Source organism: Daldinia childiae (assembly GCF_008694065.1).
Source record: "Daldinia childiae strain JS-1345 chromosome Unknown Scaffold5, whole genome shotgun sequence".
Lineage (NCBI taxonomy): Eukaryota > Fungi > Ascomycota > Sordariomycetes > Xylariales > Hypoxylaceae > Daldinia > Daldinia childiae.
This window is the reverse complement of record NW_022984646.1, coordinates 66,452-88,166: the sequence shown is the minus strand read 5'-3', so window position 1 is coordinate 88,166 and position 21,715 is coordinate 66,452. Positions and strand designations below refer to the sequence as shown.

General features: G+C 44.5%; 6 protein-coding genes across 6 annotated transcripts; 4 read left to right on the top strand and 2 right to left on the bottom strand.

Annotated features, from left to right (window-relative positions):
* Nucleotides 1-840: 840 nt before the first annotated feature.
* On the bottom strand, nucleotides 841-2,123 carry GL218_05194 (Endothiapepsin; the record flags this gene model as incomplete). The annotated part of the gene is made up of 2 exons (XM_033581841.1): nucleotides 841-1,340; nucleotides 1,403-2,123. 2 exons carry the CDS (start codon nucleotides 2,121-2,123, stop codon nucleotides 841-843), a joined length of 1,221 nt encoding a protein of 406 aa, XP_033434571.1.
* An 8,422-nt stretch (nucleotides 2,124-10,545) lies between these two features.
* Nucleotides 10,546-11,294, top strand: GL218_05193 (uncharacterized protein; the record flags this gene model as incomplete). The annotated part of the gene is made up of 2 exons (XM_033581840.1): nucleotides 10,546-10,809; nucleotides 10,875-11,294. The coding sequence occupies 2 exons, from the start codon at nucleotides 10,546-10,548 to the stop codon at nucleotides 11,292-11,294; spliced, it is 684 nt and encodes a 227-aa protein (XP_033434574.1).
* A 733-nt stretch (nucleotides 11,295-12,027) lies between these two features.
* On the top strand, nucleotides 12,028-13,294 carry GL218_05192 (Carboxy-cis,cis-muconate cyclase; the record flags this gene model as incomplete). The annotated part of the gene is made up of 3 exons (XM_033581839.1): nucleotides 12,028-12,219; nucleotides 12,296-12,468; nucleotides 12,532-13,294. 3 exons carry the CDS (start codon nucleotides 12,028-12,030, stop codon nucleotides 13,292-13,294), a joined length of 1,128 nt encoding a protein of 375 aa, XP_033434611.1.
* Nucleotides 13,295-13,671: 377 nt separating this feature from the next.
* On the top strand, nucleotides 13,672-14,362 carry GL218_05191 (Low molecular weight phosphotyrosine protein phosphatase; the record flags this gene model as incomplete). Its single annotated transcript, XM_033581838.1, has 3 exons — nucleotides 13,672-13,837; nucleotides 13,912-14,003; nucleotides 14,078-14,362. 3 exons carry the CDS (start codon nucleotides 13,672-13,674, stop codon nucleotides 14,360-14,362), a joined length of 543 nt encoding a protein of 180 aa, XP_033434573.1.
* A 1,471-nt stretch (nucleotides 14,363-15,833) lies between these two features.
* GL218_05190 (Mitogen-activated protein kinase spm1) lies at nucleotides 15,834-17,372 on the top strand (the record flags this gene model as incomplete). Its single annotated transcript, XM_033581837.1, has 5 exons — nucleotides 15,834-15,946; nucleotides 16,029-16,161; nucleotides 16,255-16,321; nucleotides 16,378-16,692; nucleotides 16,744-17,372. 5 exons carry the CDS (start codon nucleotides 15,834-15,836, stop codon nucleotides 17,370-17,372), a joined length of 1,257 nt encoding a protein of 418 aa, XP_033434279.1.
* Nucleotides 17,373-18,675: 1,303 nt separating this feature from the next.
* On the bottom strand, nucleotides 18,676-19,545 carry GL218_05189 (putative malate dehydrogenase protein; the record flags this gene model as incomplete). Its single annotated transcript, XM_033581836.1, has 2 exons — nucleotides 18,676-19,292; nucleotides 19,377-19,545. The coding sequence occupies 2 exons, from the start codon at nucleotides 19,543-19,545 to the stop codon at nucleotides 18,676-18,678; spliced, it is 786 nt and encodes a 261-aa protein (XP_033434675.1).
* Nucleotides 19,546-21,715: the final 2,170 nt, after the last annotated feature.

The window sequence follows — 21,715 nt, the reverse complement described above, 5'->3', positions numbered from 1 at the left end:
TTAAAGCCCAGTATATTCCAGCTGACAGCGGTATAGGAATGCTTTGTCTATATTTTAATGTTAATTTATATATCATCAACATCGCCTTAATAGTAGCTATAACAAGCGATAGAGCACTCTTACTTGAAATGGTGCTAAACTAATTATTTGGTATGAGTATCTTATACTAGTTACGGTTGCGGTGCTTTAATAGACGTTTGATCTCACTGTTGGGAATACATCTCATGAGCTATGTAATACCGAGTTTAAAAACCATGCCTGCTGAGGTGATATCGACGAATTCGGGATAATCAGATAGAATGTTTCTATATTAGCTTCGTACCTAAGTTAGTACAGTGTGTATTTCGAATTATAAGAGCTTTAAATACATGATATTTCTAAGCCGTTGAGTGTTGCACTTTGGCCCCCACAATGACCCCATTTATTGTTTTTTTTCAGTGCCAAAATGGTGATTGCTAGAGCGATCGATCAGTATCCTGTAGGGTAGAAAATCACAATCTCTGTAAGATGAGCTTGTACATCAATTAATCTCAGCATAACTCTACGGTGTAATAAAGAAAGATTGAGCATTGTTGTTGCTTGCACTTAGTATGGAAAGATACTCGATTTTGGTAATTCAAAATATTCGGGTTAAATTCATTATAGAGAAGTGATATACAGAGCGTCGCATTTTAACAAGAATGTCCATGCATTCGAGTTGCGTCAATCATATACAAGTATAAGAGTCGTTTCAAATCCAGCCCATCATCAACCCATCCATCCATAACATGTACTGCGTTTGAGTGCGCTCTTAGATGTGTATACATTCTAGCACCTGACTAGGGAGCGAGCGTCCGCCATTTATAGGTTCTTCTTGGCAAAACCCAGTCTTGGGCTTCCCTCGGAACTGTCGAAGACGACGAAAGCCGCCTTCAAGGCAACGTCGCCGAAGATGGAGAAACCGATACCCTCGTCGGACTGGATACCACCGAAGCAGGTGGAGTCATCAACAGGGGCGTAGTTGATGAACTCACCGGGGATGTTGAACTTGGCACTCTCAACGCCGAAGACGAAGTCGGGTAGGCTGGCAGAGCAGGGGAATACGTAGCCACCCTGTTGCTGGTCCAGCTTCGCACCCGATACCTGGCGGTAATACGCAGTTACGATAGAGTCAGGCAACAGAGCAAGAGTAGTGCCGGTGTCAGCGATACCTTCAAACGGGCTCGTCTTGAAGCTGGTGTTACCAACGCCGTATCCAGAGCTAGTGAAAGACCAGAATCCTTGGCTGTTATCAACGTCTGTGTAGGTGATTTCACCAGTATACTTGGACTTGTCAACGACACCAAAGTCGTAAGTACCGGCTGATTATATAGGTTAGCAACTTAATCTCAAAAGCCGTATTCCAAATTAAGAGTTAGCTTACCCTCGTGGTACTTGAGATCAGCAGTCCAAGCCGCGGTATCCAGGCTGGATACAACGTTATCGAAGAAAGTTTTCTGCGGCTTGGGCGTCACCGTGTTGATGCTGCTGAAGGCGAGACCTAGCAGGCCGTCGTTGTTGCTGTCGCTCGTAAACTGGTCGGAGACCTTCTTCGCAGCCTCAACAGCTTGGCTCTTGAATGTAACACCGCCGACGGTAACGACGTCAGTGTAGACGACACCGCTTGATGAGCTGCCGTCACCGTATGAGATATCCCAGCTGGCGCCGCTGATTTTCTTAGCAGTGCTGCTATCGGCCGGGTTGTACGGAGTCTGTCCGTTGATGCTGGCTTTGGGTTGTTGAGTGCTGAATACCCAGAGATCCGATGAGCCGGAATCAAAGTCCAGGTTGAGCACCTGAGGAGGGGTTCCAATCGAGACGGGAGTTAGGTACTGAATATCGTACTGCTCCGGAGTAGCCTTGGCACTTCCGCTATCGCGTCGGAAGACCTTGAAGTCGGCCATAATCCTAGACAACCCATCCGGAAGTTTGACGCCATACTTAAGATACGCTTTGGCTAACTGCGCCGGGCCATGGGGCTTGAAGCCAGGGTTCTTAACTTGAGGAACAGAGAATGTTCCAACCTTAGGTGGACGTGCGGGAGACGCCGTCGCAATGCCGGCGATCGCAGCCGCAAGGACGATGGTACTAGCTGAGCCAACCATAGTGAATATATATCTTAGGAGTGTTTTCGTCTGTATGGAATATACAGTGCTAAAGAGTGATGTAAAGAGTGAATGGTGATAGCGAAAGACTGAGTAGGTATGATATATGTTCGAAAGGGAGAAGCTGTTGCTATAACTAGAAACCTCCTTGCAGCCCGAGGATGGTGAGCAAACAGATATTCCAAACAGGCTGGGCAGAAGGGTATTTATAAAAATACTGGAGCTGAGCAAGTTGTGATCGTGAATTAACAGAAATGGTAGGTAGGTTGAATGGGACAAGGACTAGTCAGGGGGACTGCAGATCTCCCTCTTCCAATCTACGACCGAAGAAACCAGACTCAGATAGATGCAGGTATTAACCGTATGTATACCAGAGCTATTCCATGCGAGTGGGTTTTTTTGGGACCACAGCTGCCGTTATGGGTAAGGAGCTGGACCGAGTAATACAAAGAGAAGTCAATCACGTCTTTTAGGTCAACGTTTAGCTATCGTGATCGACTTAGGTTGTGCGAGGGGGGGCACTGGGGGGGGGAGGCCGGCAACGCTTCTGGTTTGTGGAACACGGCGGCTTGGCAGGTAGATCTGAACCGGCAGACTTGGGACAAACAAGTACCAAGTTTCGTAATGATTGGCCGGCCGTTTTGATATGCTTAATTCATTGCCTAACGGCCGGCCGGCTTACTGCCCTTTTCTGGTACATTCTCCAGTTTCTCCAGTTTCCGCGCCGTTTACATGCAATTCATCATGTTGGCTTTTCTCTCCCCCCAGCAGTTCAGCTGCCCCCGGTCTTCACCTAGCGTGGATCGCTGGTTCGTATTTTCCTTTCCGGCTACGGTCATCCCCGGCCATGGTGTGTTCGGAATCCACATCTCGGGAGCATGTGAGTGAGATATGCATTCGGAAGCCGGGCTGGAGGAGGAGGTGATTTGACAGTTATCAACTGATAAAGAGATGAAAGGGGATAGGGCGCATGGATCACATTGTCGTCAGTGTCTTACAAGCAAGTAGAGCTTTAAGCTTCTTTGGATCTTAAACCAACCACAGTAGTATGTAGATTAGAGTGCGGGCCACGTTGCTACGTAGATGGGCTTGGCTGACTCGTGCGTGCTCTAGCGCGGCTGGACATGCCGTACAGCATTGAAGATCTGCACAATAACGTATTGTTCCCTGTCATATATGTGCCGGCTTGTAAAGTTGTTTCAGATAGGGGCAAGGTTGTTTCTTGGCTTCTCACCACCCATGCCGCTTGGGGGGTGGGGGGTTCTCCTGGCTTGAGCTTGTGCGATTGGCTTCAATATTAACTGCAACTTGACGCTTTTGGCAGGTCGTTGCCGTCATTTTGTTTCTTACCTAGTGAATCATCAACTGTATTCGACCAACACCGCCGACCTTCCTGCTTGTCAGAGTGAGACATCTCAGACCAAGACTAAAGAAAAAAACAAGCCTTTCCCCAGATCTTGGCCACCTTGGCCACCTTGGCTAGATGATATCGCCAGGAACACATGACGTACGAAAGCTTCTTTGGTATGAAATACCTATACGTCATGGTAAATGTTCATCCGCTTCTACAGCGTGATCTTTTTTGTTTACTGTAATTTACAAAATGCTTTAATCTCTATTTAGCATGTGCAGATCCCCTTGCTAGGCTGACTTATTAGCTTATCTACAGAAGTAATTAGCATTAGTATACTAGCGTAAATATCCCGGCGAGAAGAATTCCAAAAAAATGATTAGGATGAAAGTGCATTTTCCCGACCGAAAGGTTCAGGGGATGACAGAAGAGAATGTCACTTCAAGCTGGTGATAGGGCAGAGAACATGCTTAACCAGACCCCTACAATTATCGGATAAAGCTATCCAGCTTAGGTTTTGTCCAACCATATCTCTCTGCGTATTACTGTTTTATTCCCCAGTTTTACAACATATGGACCATCGTCGCACCGTGCGCCCTATTGGATCACGCTGAGTTAATGCAATTAACTGTTCACGCCACTCTTCTCGGGATGACCTTGAGTTGCTGCAATCAGAATTTATTTCCAGTGATCTACACTGCTTCTTGGCAAGGTAGGTATGTAACTAAAACATTCAATATATCGTATCGGTAACTCACTTAAGGAGGTAGATACTATTCGGTCAACGACCGTATTGCACATTCACTCTTCCCATTGACGCCATATCATTCACATTATCAACTTATCCAATTAAGGAAGCTCGTAGAGTAAAAAGCCTATAACAACATATAGCCTCATCGATTTAGTTTCAACGGTCAGCATCATCCTAACAGTTTAACCTATTCAAGCCGAGGCCGTTATTAAGGCGTAGAATCTATTGACAAATCACAAGTCGGCGCGTGGGAACCGAGCCAGTCAAGCCTAAGACAAAGACCCTGACTGCAGAATAACGTAACCGCCGAACGGGTAACTACATGTTATCAATACTAAAACTCAAGAGATAGCTACCTCCTATCCCTGGACTTCTCGAATTATCAATGCCGATGTCTAGGTAGGTACCTACCCATGTTTCCGGGTAACATAACGCATAATTGACACCGACGCCACTGGAGGCTGAGTTGGTGCCTCCGTATTCATGAGAGTTGCCTAATTCGGATACATATATGCATTTACGAATTGAGGCAATCAAGCGAGTCCCAGAGGCTACGAAACAAGCTTTATTCCCTGGTTGATAGCTTACCTTCCCGTCGTAGTGCGTCTGGGCGCATAGGTCTCTATATTAGAGCTTCGTTCCCTCATTCGGCGAGCCGCGGCTTCATGCATTAGGTTAGGTATGCAACACTACTGCAGACTAAGGGAGTCCGCATGTCATGAAGGGTCGGAGTTAGAAAATTGAAAGAATACTTAGAGAAGCTGGAAAGCAATCGTTTATGCACGTATGATTTCCGTATTGCGGCCGGTTCCTTAGAACAACACAGGTCTCGTATAGCTTAGTATATTGTTACTCCTTTTGTTACCTCCCTTACTAAGTTAGATACCTATCAATCAATTTTAAGCATACATTTGTAGCACCACCCAACCATAAGAGCCAGGCACATGGTCACTTTGGATGATAACTGGGAATAGGTTAATTCGCTCAAATGTGAAGTGATCTTTACCCCAAAAAGAAATCACTGTTATGTCAGTTCTCGATCTTTTTACTCATCTAGACTTACCACCCCATTTTCCCAAAGCAGGCGACCGATTCTCATTCGCCTCCTTTTCCCATCGCGCCCACAGTACTCCTTATACTCATAGGTACCCATACGCCTTTCGTCATTTACACACCTTATCCCTAATCTTCTTGTGGCAGCTTTTTAATCTCACACTTATTTTGATAGCCATTAAGAACTTCCAACCAATAGGCAGTGTATATAGGCATAGTTGTAGTCATTTGAGTGTACGCTGGAAAGTGAGCCTAACCTGATGGATTATGCAGCTTAAGGACTATGTGAATAATATTAGGCAGTCGAATGATTCAAATAACAATTAACATCCAAAAGATCGTCTAAGACACCGCACCGGCAGTTTAATATACTCGGACTTCATAGTGAAATATCACACTGAGCGGTACAGAAACATCACGTGATATCGGAAAGAAATCCCCTACCTTAGGTAATCTATATCATTGGTTATCTACCAAGTACGTACATATGTGGCTAACATCTACAAGTTATATAATTAAATGGCGAAGTGATTTCATGACCTGACTAAGGAACTACTTGACCAGCGGAGAATAAAGCCAAAATCACACATAACTCAAGCAAACAGGTGATAGCTAGAAGGAGGCCGAGCATCACGAAAGCTATTATTAAAATCTAGACTGTCTCATCTTAATAAATCTTGAGGTTATTGTGTTTCATTTTAGATGCACCGTGGAATTTTAACCGAGAAAGAATATTATATTTAAAAACCAGAGTTAATAGGTGAACTGAATATTCATACTGTGACGACGTGTTATAATCCCCCTCCCTATCTATCATTAGGAAGATGATAAAAGCTGCATGAGAACCACGAAGCTATCCCTTAACACTGAACTAAGGACACTGGTCGGCATTGACAATGATATTATAATCACCTCCATCAAATGCCTGGCCTTGAATCAAGTTATAGTTCCCCGAAGTCGCGCAGTCCGGCTCGCCTAGTATATCATTAATATGGTCTGCAAGGGTAATACTATTTTGCTGGATCCACCACAGATTATCATTACAGAACCAGACTGCCGCATTCTCCATGCAAGAGAATTTGGTGCAACGCTGAGCATCGACAGATAAGCCTGTAGCGAGTGAGTTCAACCAGTCACGGTTTTTCTCTATGGCGACCCTCGAGGGGGGGGGTAGATTCTGCACATGACATAAAACCTTCTCCTGTTATCCATATGTCAGATCCAACTTAATCCAATGGTTATAAACGTCAAATAGCGTGTTTAAATCCAGCTTACCGTTATACGCTTCCTTAATGGTTTATCCTGACGTCGTGTTATGGATTGGAAGTGTTCCCATGAGAAGTCGGGGTTAAGATTACGTATTTGCATATCGATTTCCTAGATCTCTTGGTTAGGGATATGCCATAGATTCAAGAGCCGCTGCTCTCCAAAACTGGATAATATTTACTCACTTGAATAGTACCGTTGAAGGTCTTCTTAGTACCATCCGAATCAACCACCCCTTCTATAACTAACGGTGCTATTGTCAGGCCGTTGAAAGTTTCAGCTCTAGGCATATTTGCATTATGACGTCGGCTTCCGCTCTGGAAAATATTAGGAATCTCCTTTTTAAGCTTGATATTTACTTGGTTTTCTACCATTAGATCGGCTCGGAGGCCTGCGGCCATTAGGCAGAAACAACTCAATAAGTATGCTTTCATACTGTTATCTTCGACTTGCGGTAACGATGTTGAAAAAAGCGCGGCAGTAGAGATATTGATAGGTAGTGCAAAGGAGGGGAAAAAAACTGAATTTAATATTAGAGACAGTTTGGGGGCCATAGTATTTCCGCAGCTGAGTGTAACCTTTACGGATATTTTTTCGTGAACCATAATCCGTGATTTAGGTTGGTGTTGGTCGTGATATATACGGCCCCCTCGCATTTCTACCTGACCTGTAACTAGGCCGATATATTTTTAGGGTTTCCTAGAGTTTATTGATAGGTACCTATATTCACTAATATATTTTGGAAGTTACTTTTGTTCTAACTTTAGTCGACGTGCTCTATTGATATTTCTCAACCAGTTACACGAGTTATGTCACGAGATTAATTATTCAATAAATTACCATGACTACCCAGTGATTATTCTACTGAGATTCCATATAATATACTAGGCACTCTCGTGACTTAATGAGAGGGCGATGTAAATAATTGATAGTACTGATGGTGTATTTGAATACAGGATCACCACCATTTAAAATTATGCTGACATCTTACTTGCTATTTTGTATCTATGTCTTTAGAATATTGTTTAGTCTATGGAGTAACGATCTCAAATATTCTCTAGTCCTTAGGTACTTTGAACTACGGCGTGTAGTCATGCCAATAATGATTCAAATACGAAATGGAAAATTGACCCTGCTGAACTATAATTCCCCGGGAATTGATAAGTTTTCATTGCCATGACTTAAACTGTTAGAAATACCGAACACAACTATGAAAACTAAAAAAGGAAACCGGCCATCTATTGACATATATTTGGTAACATGAGATCAACTTAAATAAATAGTTAATATAAAAGGTGCTTAATTAAACTATGGTGAGAGGTAACTTTCTCTTAAGACTACGACGACATTGATTCGATATTTCGAACTAGAATAGACTGGTTAAGTCATCGGACTGTTTACCTAGGTAGCAGTACATATTAAGAGGTACCTAGGTACTAATTGTAACGGGTAGTGGGTCTTCTTTACATGTACCGGGGCTTACCGATTGACTCACCTAACCCACCAAAACTTTAATAAGTCCGGGTACCTTATGGACATTTGTTTAGGTACTATTTATAGAACATTAAACAATACATAAGGTAGAAGGTTAGGTACCTACATGACCTCTAACCTACCTTCTTAAGGTACCCAACATAAACAGACCACTCACTTCGTCTTCCCCGTCTCAACCATGGCCTCCTATCCCTTAAGCCCTCGTTTGTCAAGAGGTATGCTTCAGCAACAGATCATTTCTGACACAAGCTGTATTTCTTCTGCTATGCTTCAAGAAATAGCCAACTCAGGTTCCCTGGACGAGATCTCCAATGCGCCTGGTTCAGTCCGCTGGCATATCTGCCGTCATAGTAATCGTGACCCAGATAACAATACCCTACGCAGTTCAATGCTATTTTTCATTTATCAAACTACGCGTCATGGTCCCCAGAACGGGTTTCGACTCTGCATGGTACATCGAGGATACTATATTGGCCCGGACAACAAGTCTAATATCGGTGAAGATGACATCGACCTCCTAGAGAAGCCTATTCCACATGGTCATAAAGAATTAGCCATTCTAGGTGTGCCGTTCTGTGTTTCCTCCTCTGATGAGTCGGACGAGAACTCTGAGATTAACATATCCTCCGACATATGATACGAATAACGATCCCGACACTCCTATAGTTGATGCAAACCAGCACATTCCGCCCAATGTTACACGCGACTTAGACTATACTACGACTGGTTAGGAAAATGATCCGTTTAGCAACACACATCCGGCTGTGCAAGCTGATAATATTGAAGGAGATTCTCCTCGCATAAATTCAAATATAGATGATATCATTATGATGATCAGACATTTTTATTGATTAGATAGAGATGCTTAACAATTCAAGGGGGGACACGCATGCAAAAGAAAGAAGGGAAGGGCTTATACTGGTGAAGATATGAGGAATATATATATTGAGAAAACAACTATTTTCGTCCTCGGAAACCCAGCAAAGGATGGTATTGGCTCGCACAAATAGTTGGGATGCTTGAAGCAGGATTGATTAATGTATCTCCCTTAGGTCAATACTCTCTCGCGTAAATTTCCTCCTCAACTCTTGCTATATAGTATATGATAACTAGGTCTGGGTTTTAGATCATTGATTATGGGTAGCCTGCGTCACCTGAGTAGAATCGCCTAAGTCTAACATCATAATAGAAAATCTAACTACATTATGGGCGGTGTAAAGATGCTATTCTATGGGAGCAAGAAAGCATGGAAGCAGCTTTCTCGTTCTACAAGGAATTCTGGAAGTCCAACAACTTGCTAGATCAAGGGTCACCCACTCACTCTTACGGCCTCGGTGTTCTGCGCTAAGGCATACCCTCTTTCATACCCCTTTCATATATAATCCCCTAATTAGTATCAAAATTGACCCTATCATGAGTTGCAAGTAATCGTTTCTGGTAAATGTGAAATATGTCTCGAAAACCTCAATATTAAGAGTAGGTCATAGCCACTAGCAGTTCGTCATAGTAGATATATGAATATACATGTCTCTATCTCTTTTAACAAATTCCAAGACAAAGGCCTCGTAAACCGTGAAATATTCAGCAGCAACTATAGCTTTAACTCTATATAACGTTGATAATAAATAAAAGGTAAATATATGTACATGCTCGGATTTTGAAAACTCCAAATACTATGACTAAATGAGAAACCCCACCCAGCTTAAAAGCCGCGTCTACTTGGATGCATGATAACTATCGGCTTTTAAGAACCGAAAGCCCTGACCCTTGCAGCTTAGGATTAAAATATTCTGGGGTTTAGATGGAACCTCTTTTTCTTCTTCCCTATTTGTGAGGTGGGATGTAACGTAGTTTTTCAACTTCGCGATGCGCTGGCGGTTGTTAAGCATTAGGCATTAGACCTTGTAGCATATATCTCATCTCAGTGGTTACCTAGTATAACCATCCATGGGAATTCTAAGTCCCGGCGTGATGCCTAATGACATGTCACAAAGACGATGGTTCGTTAGTAAAAGTCTCTCGCTAGTAGGGCGTCGATACTCTGTATATTTGACGACGATACTACATACTCTAGGAGACAGGGCCGAGCCTCAATTCCTCCCTGTATTACTGCCTACAGAATTCTTAGCTCATTCCCAATCTGTCGAACTTCATAACAGGCATCTATAGCGGTAGCCAATCGGACTAAGACAGCGCGTATTTAAATTGGTTCCTTTACGATCCTTTTATATTTACACTAATCTCAATTCCGCCGAGTCGTCCCACTTCATTATGCCTTTCCTTCAGCTCTGAGCTATTCTTCTGGTCTAGACTCGCATCTGCCTATTAAAAAGACTTGTGAGGCTAATCGCCTCGCATCCTACCGTACAGGGCATAAATAATTTCAGGGGCAATAGAAAATAAATATCTACTGCTGCCCATCATGTTGTCAGGTTCTCACCAGCTTGCTAAGCGCACATTCATCTACATAATCAGTCATTCGCCTTAAGTTTATAGCTTTTCCCAAGATGTTTGCCCAACTCGCTCTCGCTTCTCTCCTCGCCGCCGCTCCGTTGGCTAAGGCAGCTCAGAACGTAACTGTCAAGGCGCTACCCTCTGAGGATTGCTCATCTTATCCGGGTTACGATACCGCAGCTAACACAGCCGGACCCTGGCTCCTTCAATTAGTTGATAGCGATAATGTCGCTATCGAGGGATTCGGTGACACTTCTGCATATTCGATCTCCTTCAACCCTGATGTTGATCATAAGCCAACTATGCGATGGGGTTACGTGAGTAGTTGAATTTTTAAATCTTGAAAATCTTGATCTACGAGTATTCTAATTGAGAGGCACAGATCACCTTCCCAACGAATAATCAAATCGCCAAGACCGCCATAAAGTGTGACGGGGGTATCCTCAAAGCTTGGGTATCTACCGATCTGACAGCCGCGGGGGCCCCTACAAATACCCAATGGTCGGAATTGCTATTCCCTGAGAATGAGCCGTATGACGCTCCTTTGCTATGGAAACTCACCGACGGTATCGCACCCCAGATCTTCGAGCATTATATCGACGGCGAGAAGCAGGACGGTGTGTTCCTAGGTGCTTACAATACTAGCACTAGGTGGGGACTCAAGTACAACCCGGCAAACTCGGGATCCTCTCGCCAGGATTTCTATTACGCACGGATCTTGGGACCGAATAGTGCGGATCCCGTTACCGGTGATGCCTTGCATGCAAATGAGACCACGGCTTTCATCAAGATCTCGGCATAGATACTTACGTATTACTAGGCAATTGGAGTGGATTGGGGTTGACTGAGATATAATTTAGACGATTTACGAATAACTTCATAAGAACAGAAGTCTAGTTAATATGATAATCAGTATATGAAGGCATTATTTTTAGTAGTTAATATATATTCGGGATGCTGGGATACAGAACTACTTTCGAAGAAGTAAACCAGCAATCCTCAGGCATGTTGCAGTTCCGCTCAAGTTACCAATTCTCTTGATCGATTATTTAATGTCTTCATCTCCCTGTATCATCACGCTGCGGTATGGCATGCTGCTACTTGGTTGGCCAAGGGGGTTCATCTTTGCCAGTACGTTAATCACTTTCTGGGCATCAAACCATAGTCTTGGGCCGGCTGTGCCTACCCGATAACCTTTTAGGTATCTTGGTGAGTCGAAGTACTTGCGGCTGAAGTAACTCTCTCGGGTACCTGATACCTCAGATATGTAGGTAGTTGCTGTGCAGTTGCTACGACAAATTCTAAAGCCCCCTCCTTCAAAAAAGTTCTTTCCCTCGTCTTATTTAAATTAGAGTTGAGTACCATATTGGGCAACTGCCAACTCAATAGCTGGTAGCTACCTAGGTAGGTGCAAATGCGGATGGCTTTATCTTGTCAATAACTTTCTACATCTCATATTAAACTTACATTGAACTTATTAAACTGAATAGCAACGATAAACACAATATCTACAATCGCAAATAAGACGCGTCAAGATGCGTTTCCTACAAGCACTCTTCATTGCCATCGGCCTCATAGCCTTGGCTGAAGCTGCGAAGCATCACCTTATCGTTGGTACCTTCAGCACCAACTTCCTCTACACCGTCGAGTATGACGACGCAGCTGAGACCCTGAAACTCGTCAAGAATACTACCACTAATGCAGGTAGCGCCTGGATCACTCTAAGCGTAAGTCTATAACCTAAAAATATTAAACTAAATAGTGACAGTCACGCGTTCCTGGACTAACTTGCAATAATCATAGCATGACAAGAAGAACTTGTACGGAACTGACTGGAACGCAGACGAAGCTTCTTTCGTTAGCTACAGCTTGAAAGATGCCGAGTCTATTAAGTACGAGGCTAGAGTGTTTGGAGACCCTGAATGCCGAGGCAAGAAAAGCATCTTCGTCGCTGCTTATCCCAAAGCACCCTATAGGTACGTGACATATGCATTATGACCATACATATCTTATCAAATTGCTAACTCTTATTCCCACAGTGTGTATGGCAATTATCTCTACGGTGATGCGAAGTGTGGTATGGTCATGTCGGTACATGATAATGGAACTCTCCACGCCGCACTACAACAGTACGAGTACGGGGATGATTCTGCTGTAACTGGAACATCATTTAGCGCTGATTCAAAGTACCTCTACTCGGCCGATGACGGTGGTAACTCAATCTGGGTCCATGCCGTCACCGAAAAGGACGGTAGCCTTGACTTCCTCTCGCGAGTTGACATGCCTGTGAAAGGTGCAGACCCTCGTCATATCTTTGCCCATCCCAAAGGGCAATACGTCTACACCGTCTGGGAGGGAACTAGCGAAGTCGCGCAGCTAATGACTAGCGACCTCGGCAAACTATATCTCCTACAGCAAACGTATCCTCTTATCAAAGACGGTGACAAGGCCTCAGATTTCTGGGCTCATGAGGTTGCCCTTTCCGCCAATAACAAGTACCTTTGGGCAAGCAATGGTGCATCTGATTCGAACCACAAGGGATACATTTCAGCTATCAGTGTCAACGACGAAGGCCTCCTCGGCGACCAGCTCTTCCTCACCCATACTACGTCAAGCGGTGGTTCTGCCAATGCTATTGCCCCAAGCTCGTTTGACGACAGAATTGTTGCCACAACCGATAACTCGACAGGCTCTGTTGAGATATGGAAGATGAACGATGACAAGTCTGGGGTAAAGGTGGTAGCTCATCTAGATATTGACGACGGCGGTGGATGTTGTGCTAATGCCGTTTGGTACTCGTAGTTTTATTACGATGTCGACCAGGTAGTTACTTCGCTTCTTAGTTGATTCGATGAGACTTTCATTGATGTAGGTGTGGTAGTTATGCAGCATCTCGTAGATAGATGTATCTGAGCAATACAAAATGACTTGCCACATCATCCTTCTTCTGTGCTTACCTTATGCCAAGACAAATATATTGCATTCATTGATTGCATAAACTTCGCATTGAGTAATAATTGTTATAATCGCGTGCAAAGCGGGGAACGATCTTACGTAATAAAGCCTCTTATCTCACTAAATATTTCCTTTTAGGACTCGTTAAACTTGAAGCTTTGGACCCGAGACCAGCTTCATTATTACGCCTATATTTGATCTATTATATCATATCGAGAAAGAATATGACCTCTAATATCCCGATGGATCAGCAAAAGGTTTCAGTGCTTTTTGTTTGCCTTGGCAACATATGTAGATCTACTATGGCTGAGGGAGTCTTTCGATCTATCGTGAAGGATCGGTCATCTCCTTACTACAATCTCGTAGATAGAGTGGATTCTTGCGGGACAGGTGCGAATAACTAACTATATCTTATATATCGTCTTTACGAATTAGGAGGTCCTGTGCTAATATTATTAAAATAGGTGGATACCATACTGGCGACGAACCCGATTCTAGAACGATGTCAACCCTCGAAAGCCACGGCATTACGAATTACACGCATGCGGCGCGTAAGGTTAGTCTTAATCTAGGATCTAGTCCCATCAGTAAAATACGGGCAATGAATCTAATCTAATAAATGGTTTACAGCTCCGCGATAGTGACTTTCGAGAATTTGACTATATATTCGCAATGGATAAAGCGAACCTAGAAGATCTCAATCGATGGAGGGGTAGAAGCAAAAATCCGTCTAGCTCCAAGGCACAGGTCATGCTTTTCGGCGAGTTCTCCGGCACGGGCCGTAAGGAAGTAGTGCAAGATCCTTACTACGTCGGTCAGGATGCTTTTGAAAAAGCATATGAACAGTGCAAGAGATTCTCAACAAACTTTCTAGAGCAGACATTTTCCGATGCCGGTAAGACGACGATGGCATGAGCCTAATAATACCCAAATATTTGTTTTCCTGTCTAGATCATACACGGGCCAATAGACGTTACAAGCATATGATAGAGTCTACAGATAGAGTCTATAGATAATGATAGGATTTATAGAGACGAGCAACGATAGATCATATCTAGTAACTAATCCTTTTCTGTAGGAAGTTGTAGGAAGTTGTATTGCAATATTAGCTGGGCGAATATAGATCAAGACATTGAGTAACTGGGCTGGTAAGGCAGCGGAAACAGAGAGTTGCTGTTGTCTTACAAGCTGCAACCTTGATATTGGATCTTTTTATGAAACAAGCCAATAGAGTTGTCCAATGCCTGTTAGAATAGTGCGGATCTAAGTCGTATTGGTGTAAGATTTTTGGGGGCTAAAATGGAATCTTCCCTCAGCCTCAGCTCAGCCCCCTAGAATAACAGACGAGGACTTTAGTTATCACATGTTTATAGATAAGCTCTGCGTCTTGTATTAAGATGATCTGTCAACTTATTCGAATTTATAGTCCGCTTCTTGGATAAACATATGAAACATTGTAATTAATGACTATCTATCTCTATATATATACCGTAAACTTATATACATTATACCGACTTTGAAAATTACTCTTGAAATAGCCTCTTTCTTCTATGATGCAGTCTAATCATTGGCTTATTAGCTAGGTAAGCGCCTATAAGGCGAGCAGGGGGGCTCGTTGGCGCTGTTTTCATTGGACCCAAAAATAGCGGGACAGGGCTCGAAAAGTGACCAACCACAGCTGTTATCAACTACATAGGTAGCCGCTGCCATCTTGCGGGGAACATCTCATTTGTTAGGTACAGGTACTTTTAACCATTAGTGGTACCTAGTACTAGGTACGTACTTTGTTAGGCGGCGGACCCCTCGCGCGCCCCTCCAATCTGCCCTGTCCCCTGAAGCCTTTGGGTCTAAGCAACTTCCCCTCCCCCTCGACTCCTCAAGATGACTTGCCCATTTAAGTTACACAGCGCATATTTTCTTTCTTTGACACATCACCGTCGCTATTCTGCCTTGGGGGTCATTTTGATCTTTTTTTATTACCCCTTGGAGCTACATCGCCCCATTAGTTTCATTATATTAGAAGTTTGGTCGACGTAGTAGTTTTGCAAGTCGTCTTCCTTTCTTGTTTTTTAAATAGTATCCTATCCCATCATCGTCCATAAGCTTCGCTTACTATCCGCCCACCCACTTGTCTCCCGTCAGCTTTGTCGTCATTATATCTATTAACGATCGACTCTCTTCTTTGATACTTGGATACCGATTCCATTGTTAAAGAGATCCGTCCGTTCCCCATTCCCGATTAGATTATCGTCGTCCTTTGCTTTAACTAGACACAACGTCGAACCGATTCCTGTCGCAATCCGATTCGAGTAACTAAGCCCAGTTCAAGCGCAAACCCGCAGATAGTCACCTAGAATAAGAGTGACCCTGAAGATTGACTTTCATCATGTCCGACCTACAAGGACGCAAAGTCTTCAAGGTTTTCAACCAAGACTTTATCGTCGATGAACGATATACCGTCACTAAGGAACTAGGGCAGGGAGCTTACGGTATTGTTTGGTTCGTGCGCGGTTTAATTCAGCCTTCCCCTTTTGCCATCAGTTGGGCGTAGAGTAGCTAATATCTCGTTTACGATAAATAGTGCTGCAGTAAATAACCAGACGAACGAAGGTGTGGCCATCAAGAAGGTTACCAATGTCTTCAGCAAAAAGATCCTAGCTAAGCGCGCCTTGCGCGAAATCAAGCTCCTACAACACTTCAGAGGTCATCGAAACGTAAGATGTCGCTATTCTTTGTGTCGCGTGATGCTAGATATAGCAGCTATTGATATTGTAGAATGGGATTGCTGATTTTATTTGAATACTTAGATCACATGTCTCTATGATATGGACATTCCTCGACCGGAGAACTTTAACGAGACATATTTATACGAAGGTACGAAGCCAGCCTACACCACTAACAGTCCTCTTGCTTACTGGCTTGTTGCGCAGAACTAATGGAATGCGACTTGGCTGCTATTATTCGTTCCGGGCAACCCCTTACCGACGCCCACTTCCAATCATTCATCTACCAGATCCTTTGCGGCTTGAAATATATTCACTCAGCAAACGTCCTACACCGCGATCTAAAGCCAGGGAACTTACTTGTCAATGCTGATTGCGAACTGAAGATTTGCGACTTTGGTTTAGCCCGTGGCTTCTCGGTTGACCCTGAGGAAAATGCCGGTTATATGACTGAATATGTTGCCACGCGATGGTACCGTGCGCCTGAGATTATGTTAAGCTTCCAGAGTTATACCAAAGCTAGTGCGTGGATACCTTGCCTTACTTATGATACCAGTTATTAACCTCTTTTAGTTGACGTTTGGTCCGTGGGGTGTATTCTTGCCGAACTCCTTGGTGGGCGACCCTTTTTTAAGGGACGCGACTACGTCGACCAGCTCAACCAGATCCTCCACATTCTTGGAACACCTAACGAAGAGACCTTACTACGCATTGGTTCCTCTCGCGCCCAGGAATATGTCCGAAATTTGCCCTACATGGCTAAAAAGCCCTTCCCAACCCTATTTCCCAATGCCAACCCCGATGCGCTGGACCTCCTTGATCGCATGCTAGCGTTCGATCCATCTTCACGTATTAGCGTTGAACAGGCCTTGGAGCATCCCTATCTCCACATTTGGCATGACGCCTCTGACGAGCCCGACTGTCCCACCACCTTCAACTTCGACTTTGAGGTTGTTGACGATGTAGGTCACATGCGCGAAATGATCAAGGATGAGGTGTTCCGATTCCGACAACTAGTACGCACCGCACCAGGAAGTGTCGGGCAGGCTGGTGGACCGCAGGTGGCGGCTGGTCAAGTGCCGATGCCTAGTGGTGGAAATTCGCAATGGAGCGCCGAAGACCCTCGACCCCAAGAATACACAAACCAGATGGGGTTAGAAGGGGAATTGCAGGGTGGTCTTGATGCCAGCGTAAGAAGATAGAATCTCTTCTTCCGGCACCCTTAGGCGGGGGGAGGCATTGATGCCCCCAGAATGAAGGAAAGATGCCAGAGTTTCCCAAGACGATTTAGCCGCTACAACCAAAAAATTAGAAGTAAAGATTATTTACAGTGGTAATACGACGAGTGACCCTCAAAATGCGCCCGAGAGCGTGTTTACCCAAGTATTGTCTATTTTTGGAATGGATGAGAAGGTAAATTGGGCGACACGCCCAGCACCCGTCAGCGAATGAGAATTTCACGATGAAAGAAAATGGGGTTTCACTTTTCTTGCCAGCCGAGAAAGAGCTTTAAATTAGTAATTTTCCGGTCATGGGTTACGATGAATTTTAAAAGAACAAGCTCTTAACAATCTTGAATTATACAATCGTGCATTGATACTACGTCTGGGAATGAGTTGACCGAGTTGTACCGAGTACATCAGTATTGAGCCGAGGAGCCCAGATGGCAACGTCTATGCGTACCTATACCTATATCTTAACACGTGCAGAGCAAAGTGATACACTCTATTATAACCCGTGCCAGAACGAATTGAAGCTGTCTTGAAAGTAGAAAAGGCTTATGTGCCACTTGTAGTCCTCCTGTAGGAGACTAGGCCCCTCTTTAGGTAGTTACACATGCTTCGTACATAGTTTACCAAAAATCAGTTGAGCTTCTATATGCATTATGAGCTGCCTAGATGACTACTGGCCATCATTAACCACCGTGTCTCTTGTATCAGCGTTACCCATGGTTGATGAGCCATTGCGCATATGCCTGATACTAGCCTCATTAAAGATTTCCGTAGGGCAAGCCCTATTCACTATCCTCGAATACCGGTAAGCTTAGGGTACAAAGTCGACTGTGACCTTAATGGAAATCGTGTCAAGATGTGAACAATTTTTGAAGACAAGCAATGTACAATGTTTTTCTATCAATATTATATCTTTATATAGACTAGCTCTCATGCCGGGGAATAAGATACAGGAAAATTAAAAAAGGGGTATATCCTGCCTTGATTTTGAGAGTATTACGATGTAAAGACATATGCTACACATCGAAGTTACAGATACTCCCAATGAAAAGTAAACGTAACGGTAAGGGATACCAGTCCAGCTTAAGAACGTATAGTCGCGCACGCGACCCCTACCCCTCCTCGTGTCGCAAACCCAACCAAAACGCCGTGATCCAGCCCCAAACCACCGGGAATCCCCAGTCCAACCCAATAGCAAATCAGATTCACCGCCCAAACTTTTCCTTTTGTTACTTCCCATTTCTTATCTTTCTCTAAAACCTGACAGGTATGCTCAATTTTCGTAGATCCAGTATTGTGCAGCGTACGGTATGCTCTGCGTCTGGCCGGGACTGCCACATAGCTCGGGGTTTCCACCGGCAGTGAGTACACGATACACAAGACTTACGCCGGTGCTTGTGCCCTTATCGCTTAGACGTAGCCAGTCTACGGCGCCGGTAGCCGGGTCGGCCCCCTTATCAGCGTCGCTTGGTGCTGGTATACCCGCGTCCTTTTTCCCCTTGAACAGTTCACCATCGTCCGCACCCGATAGGTCGAACGTGGGGGTGTTCGCCTCATCGAAGAAGTGATGTCCTAGGAACTTTAGAGGACTGGGTATACCCTCTACTGTTAGGTCCGCAGGTGCCGGAAATGGAGAGCCACCTTCTGCCGCCAGGTTAACTGGCATATCTGTCTTGCGTAGTACCGTAGAAGCAAAGGCATCGAAATCGTCTACTGAGAGAGAAGACGGAGAGGCTCCAGGATACAGGTCTGTGATCTCCCATACTACTGCTAGAGCACCAAAAGATGCGGCTGTGGCCCCTTCTGCGCTGCATGTGTAGTTCTGAATCCCGTGACCAACGAGGATGTGCTTTAGTGTAGCGGCGTCGGGACCGGCGAGCTGGGTACCAGCTACTGGGATGTTAGTTTTGCTTTCCTCTTGTATAAACTACATGATGTATATAAATAGGAGGCGAGTTGAGTTGATTTACTTACAACCGGTGGTGGGCAAAGTAGGGACAGCTGCCACTGGAAGCGCAGGAGAAGGGTCGGTAGGGGTGGGGGTAGTGCTGTTGCTAACCCTACTACCGCATCTACGCCGTAAAGGGGAGGCGGAGGTGAGAGTCAAGGCCGATAATATGATGAACAAGCTTCTAGGATGCATTTTGACAGTTCTAGATTTAAGCAGAGAGATGTATGTACGATCGAGAAAAAAAGGCTTTAAAGAGAGTATTATAAGATAACCGGGCAGGACAGAGCGAGAACGACAGTACAAATGCACTTTTCAACAGTAAACAGGGTAGTAGTGCAAGCGGTAGCTGAGGACGGTGTAATGTTTCTTGGCTGGCCGTGGCCGTGTGTCGTGTGGGTGGCGGGCGAATAGCCGGCCAGCGCTTAGGGATAGAAATAGCAGTATGCGAGTTGTATGCGCGTACGGTGGTATTTCCAAGGGTATGCAATGCAAGATGTGAGAGAATGGCTTCCCGAGCCGAGATTTGACGTGGTCGGTTGACGAAATTGAAGGTGGAATACGAGCCCGAAAGAGAAGAAACAGCTCGGACGTAGGAACCCAGAAAGGATGCTTAAAAAACAACAAGAATAAAGATAGAGAAGAAACGATGAGAGTGATGATTCTGTTAATCGTAAACTTATATCAAGGGATCTATTAGAGTTTATATCTAACAACTTGTCTTACATATCAATCATGGACTTTCTTTCTATACCAGTAGATCTTCCTAGGCTACAATGCAGGATGGAGTATGTACTTTGTCTTTTCCTGTCGTGCAGCACCTGCAAAACCCCGGCTGGATGAGATGCGTATGTTGACGCCATGATCAAGGGTAGATAGTGCTTGACAGAAGCCTCTAGCCGGGGTTGAAGAGAAATGTACTTCGGGCCTTGAGATAATAATAAGAATAAAACACCGGGATGGCGTTTGTAATGTCCACGCTAGAAACGGCGTGGCGGCTGACGGGAAAGGATATCCCCACACAGCGGGAGTACGCTGGACGGAAAGCAGGTGGCTTTTTGTGCAGAATGCCAAATGCTACCCATCCTTGGAACCGAGCCTGTTGTCTGGTTGTCTAGGCCTTTAAGGATTGCCCAGGGTCTAACTTATTATGTCTATTATATGGGGACTGGTCCCGTCGGGCGAAGGATCACCCAAAGAGCTGGGGCCTCACGCCTTGCATATTCGGGCTGTCGGATGCCTGTAAGTTTTACTTCTCAATGTAAAGCTGGGAACAGAGAAGCACTACCTAGCTCTCCTCCCGGTCAGCCATCCGCTTTCGTAAGGTGGTACAGATCATCGCATATATTTATGTAGGCAGGCTGCAATTCTCTGCTTCGTTGGAGGCCCTTAGGACTTGTACAGTCGTATGTACAGTCGTATGTACACTGGCTAGTCAAGGTGGCAGTGTTGCGTTCTCCGCGAAAGCGTAATAGCAGCACAGAGAGTTCGCATCCGATGTCAATAAAGAGAGGTCGACAATAAATGTCCCTAGGTAATCTCTAGAAGATATGATGGATTAGCTCGGGTAGCTAGATTGGCGTTGAATCCTTCAGCTCTTAGCCTCAGACCGTTCAAAAAACGACGATGACTGCTAACAGGGCTAAACCTGGGATCAGTTGACGTTTGTAATCTTGGTACCTAGCTGGTCTAGCAACTTGACGGGGTGGCTGAGATTTCATAGTATTTCAAAATGATGAGTGACGCTGAACCCTGCACATGTTACAAAAGGCTGCTGCTCACGAAGTGATGCAGGGACAGCACAGATGGATCAGATGGATAGCTAGAAAAGGAAGATCGAAGCTATTGGAGGAGAAGCATGTCTAGGTCATGCTGGCTGCCGTCAAATTAATTGAGCATCAGCGCGTTTCCGACCGGGTGCGCGGCTATCTAATGGCGTCTTCTTCTAATTACTGCTGCTGTGATTTATTCCATGGCCAATTTTGATAGCACCATCATAAGGTACAAATATTGAATTTAGAGTAACTTAGAGTAACGAGTCGCAGGGGGGTGATTGTGACTTCATTTCGATATAACCTCTGACTGGTTGAATAGGCGACCTCCCGCTGCTCTACTACCCGCCTTTAACCCAACCCTAGTCAATCGAACCGGGAGCGAAGTTGGTTATGAAGCAATTTTCAATAGAATTGACCGGGAAAGGAAGGGATGTTAACGTGCAATTCGTCTAGATTTTTCGAAAAGAGTTGTGAGATTCCTGATAATTAATAGATCTGATAACATGGATTCGCAATCCTGACGTAAAATCTATGCTGTATAAGCCTTTACTCATAAAGAGCCCTGTATTATCCAAGGTAGAAATATAGAA